This window comes from Meleagris gallopavo, chromosome 4 (assembly GCF_000146605.3).
Source record: "Meleagris gallopavo isolate NT-WF06-2002-E0010 breed Aviagen turkey brand Nicholas breeding stock chromosome 4, Turkey_5.1, whole genome shotgun sequence".
Classification (NCBI taxonomy): Eukaryota; Metazoa; Chordata; class Aves; order Galliformes; family Phasianidae; genus Meleagris; species Meleagris gallopavo.
This window is the reverse complement of record NC_015014.2, coordinates 68,471,195-68,474,786: the sequence shown is the minus strand read 5'-3', so window position 1 is coordinate 68,474,786 and position 3,592 is coordinate 68,471,195. Positions and strand designations below refer to the sequence as shown.

The 3,592-nt window shown below is 49.7% G+C and overlaps 1 protein-coding gene across 3 annotated transcripts in view; it reads left to right on the top strand.

The window, feature by feature from the left end:
- The first annotated feature begins 1,436 nt into the window (after positions 1 to 1,436).
- LOC104910916 (T-cell surface glycoprotein CD8 alpha chain-like) overlaps positions 1,437 to 3,592 on the top strand; it is a 7,409-nt gene continuing 5,253 nt past the window's right edge. Inside the window, exons 1-3 of one of the 3 annotated variants that reach the window (XM_031553235.1) lie at positions 1,944 to 2,053; positions 2,407 to 2,887; positions 3,416 to 3,505. In XM_031553235.1, the coding sequence (XP_031409095.1) occupies positions 2,551 to 2,887; positions 3,416 to 3,505 (427 nt within the window). In that variant the 5' untranslated portion in view covers positions 1,944 to 2,053; positions 2,407 to 2,550. Of the gene's footprint in view, positions 2,054 to 2,406; positions 2,888 to 3,415; positions 3,506 to 3,592 lie in introns of all 3 variants that reach the window. The other 2 variants (XM_031553234.1, XM_031553232.1) reach the window with 2 other exon arrangements.

Genomic DNA, 3,592 nt, shown 5'->3' with positions numbered 1-3,592 from the left:
TTCAACTTCAAAATGCAAGATTGTGATTTAAGAGTAAATTTAGAAAAATTCATGAATACTTTGGATTTCTTCTTGCTAAATTGGTCAGATGTTCCCATGCTAAGAGCAGGAAGCATCAGCAGTGCTGAAATAAACACAGCCACGCGTCACACGCGCTCACCACAAGCCGATCACTTGCAGGACCAAGCTCAGCGTAAGCAAGCAGTGCTGCGTCGCTGCTCAGCAGAAGGCACACAGGCGTCCTCCTCAAGCACCGCACGGATCCCAGCAGCAACACACACAGCTGCCCTGATGCAGCGCGGGCATTTGGCTGCTCCTTCTCTGCCTGCACCTCAATCACACCCAAAGCTCAGCTCTCATACCCCAACCTCCCTCTCACTTCTCAAGTATTCCTCATTAAACGCATCTAATTCTCAACGCTCTCAGTGTGTTCTTTGGATTCATTCACAGTTCTCATAGGGCCAGAAGGATTGAACATGCTACAATCAACAGCACTTAGGTTTAAAATAAAAGAAATTCACTCAGAAATATATTGAAATATACATGTCTTTCTGTGCAGGGAACCATGGTGGGAAATCTCTCCCAACTTTTCCAACTGAATTCCCCTCTGCAAAGAGCGAGATCATTCATCTCAAATTCACGGCCTCCTGAGCCCAGTCCAAATCCTGTCAGACTCTCCCATCCCTCCAGGATTTTATATACGCTCTCTATAGATACACATTATTGATTAATTGTTTTACTTAAATAAATGAAATACAAATCAATTTCAGCACAGCCTTTACTAGTAATAAACTGTGATGCCTCAGTTATTAAGGGCAGGAAGAATCTCCAAACCTGAGAGCTCATCTCTCTTTTCCAGCTCTCTCAGTTGCACTATCAGTGCTGCTGATGGCCGCTGCTTGGCAGGTGAGGACTCAGCACGACGTTGTGTAAGAGGACCTGAAACATTACAGTTGACCATTGGCTGACCTTAGTTACCCCACCCTACAAGGCTTCACAGCAGCTTTCCTTACTCACCCAAATGCTTTCAGGCCCAATGAAATGAGCCCAGGCATAACCAGACAATTTTGGCCCAATTTCTCACCAAACAGCACTTTCATCTGACAGCGGGGCCAGGATTCTGGCATCCACAATAAAGGGGGCACATTTGCAACAGAGCAATACAACAACACATCACAAATAACTGTACAGCCAGGAAATAACAACAGAAGACGCAAATAACACCAGCCCAAGGAAACTGTCAGTACGTGTGCAAATCTGCAGGAAGCCCAGCACTTACCAATGTGTGAGTGGTCACCTGCAGGCAGCAGCAAGAGCCCTCAGTGTTGAGGCACTTTTTGGGTTTTCTGGCAGGGAGGAGTCCCTGTGGTTGTAGAACAAAAACACAAGAATTTTAATTAAAAAAAATAAGTCTACATGAGTCAGAGACATGGGGCTGTAGTGATGGCTACCACATCACAGACCTCTTGCCCTGCACACAGCAAGAATAAAGATGATTTGAAGAGAACAGCTGAGCTGAAGCACTCAGCTAGATGTCAGCAATGGATGGACCCTGAGATGAGAAGTGCACATGGAACAATATGAAAACAGAATAGAATAAAACATCACAAAATCTTCTGCACAAAGCACAACTTGCAAACCATGTGCATGGCATGGGACTTCTCTTTGTTATCTGCAAATATGGACATGATGATTGTGCCCCAAATGGCTGAGAGACAGCAGTAGTGGCAGCTGATTTGATTTCAAGCATAAACATTGTTAAGGTCTGAATCTCAACTGAAGATGCAGAAACAAAATTGCTGAGGCATCATTAAAAACAACCCTGTAATGATGAACCAGCCCATGTTCTGGGTCACAACTGAAGTGCTGCAGAAATCATTCTTTTCTGAATGCGATTTCTTCACAGTAGAGGGTCCTGATGACATCACATCCTCTCCTATAAATTACGCTGCCTCCAAAGTTCACTGAGAAACATCGCCCACACTCCGCTGCACCGCCCCAAGGACGATGGCCGGGTCTCCTGCACTGCTCCTCCTGCTCAGCCTGGGGCTCTGTGAGTATGGAAGCGGGAAGGATGCAATTCAGGGCAGCTCAGTGACTGAGCAGGGAAGCGGGAGTGGTGGTACTGCAGCGTGATACACAGCAGGAACAGAGCCTGTTTAGACAGGTGTTGCTGGAGGGGATGGGAAAGGGAAGAGAGGGGGCATGTAGCAGTTGTTAGTGTTGAATCAGCAGGCAAAGAAGCTGGGAAATGGCAGCAGCCCCGAGAGGCAGCTGAAGGGCTGCTCTGAAGGGCAGCATCCAACTCGAGAGCCCGGCGCTCTCAACTCTGACTCCCCACGGACTCCAGCAGAGCACCCAAGTGTGCTAGACGCTGAGACTCTCCCTCCACATTCACCCCCACAGGCCGGCCGCCTGCCTACCACGCACCGCACTGGTGGGGAAGAGCCCTGCCCAAAGGCCCCAGGAGCTCTTCCTGAGCAGCACCTGAGGGGACATGGACAACTCCTGCCCACAGGCTGCACCGGTGCTCAGGGACAGGAGAACACGATGGAGGCCAGGTTCTTCAACAGGACTATGAAGCACCCCCAGGAGGGACAGCGGTTGGAGCTGGAGTGCACATCTTACAACAGTTACAGCGGTGTTTCCTGGGTCCGACAGGACAAGGATGGGAAACTTCACTTCATCGTCTACATTTCCATGTTTTCCCGGACCACCTACCCAGGGTATGCGAAAACATCTTCACAATTTGAGGGGTCAAAACAAGGCAACTCCTATCGGCTGGTGGTGAAGTCCTTCAGGGCACAGGACCAGGGGATCTATTTCTGCATCACCAACATCGAACCTATGCTGCACTTCAGCTCTGGACAACCCGCCTTCTTCCCAGGTCAGCAACAGCTTCACCCACCTCGCTTACACCCACCACCCCTGCCCATGCCTTCTCAATCTGGCCCAGCGCCCACACTCCCCACATCCCTGATTCTTTCCCAAGCCGTCTCATCACACAGCCACTACTCCTCCTCTTAGAGGCTCCCTACCCACCAGCTCCACTTGCAGTACCAGTCCTGCCAAGCACACAGGTGGTCTCACAGCCCAGCAGCACCTCCCCATCCCATTAGCCCTCTAAGTACCAATGGCCTCCATATGCTAAGAGCACCTCAAAAAGAAACTCAGTAATGCCCGTGACTCTAACAACATCTTTTATAACAGAGATAACAAAGAGCTCGCACATATAGAGGGGCTGATAAGAAATGAGGAGCCCAAATCCCTCTGTTTACAGGGCTGGGCAGCATGTGAGACCATCACTGCTCAAAGCAGACCCTTAAAAAGTTCTTCCTCTGCTGGCTGCGTCCTTCCTTCCAGGAGGAAGCTCTTCTGTTGTACTTCATTGGATTCACTTAGTTCTTCTTTCCAGTCACAACAGCAGCACCCACCACATCCACAGCCACCACCCAGAGCAGCCAGGTCACCATGAAGGACAACTCACAACCGGACTCAGATGCAGGTAACCCAGCTGTGGGGAAGCAGGAGCTCTGCCAGCAGGGCTGAATTGCTTGGAACAGCATGAATTCAAGGCTGTGCTGACTGCAGG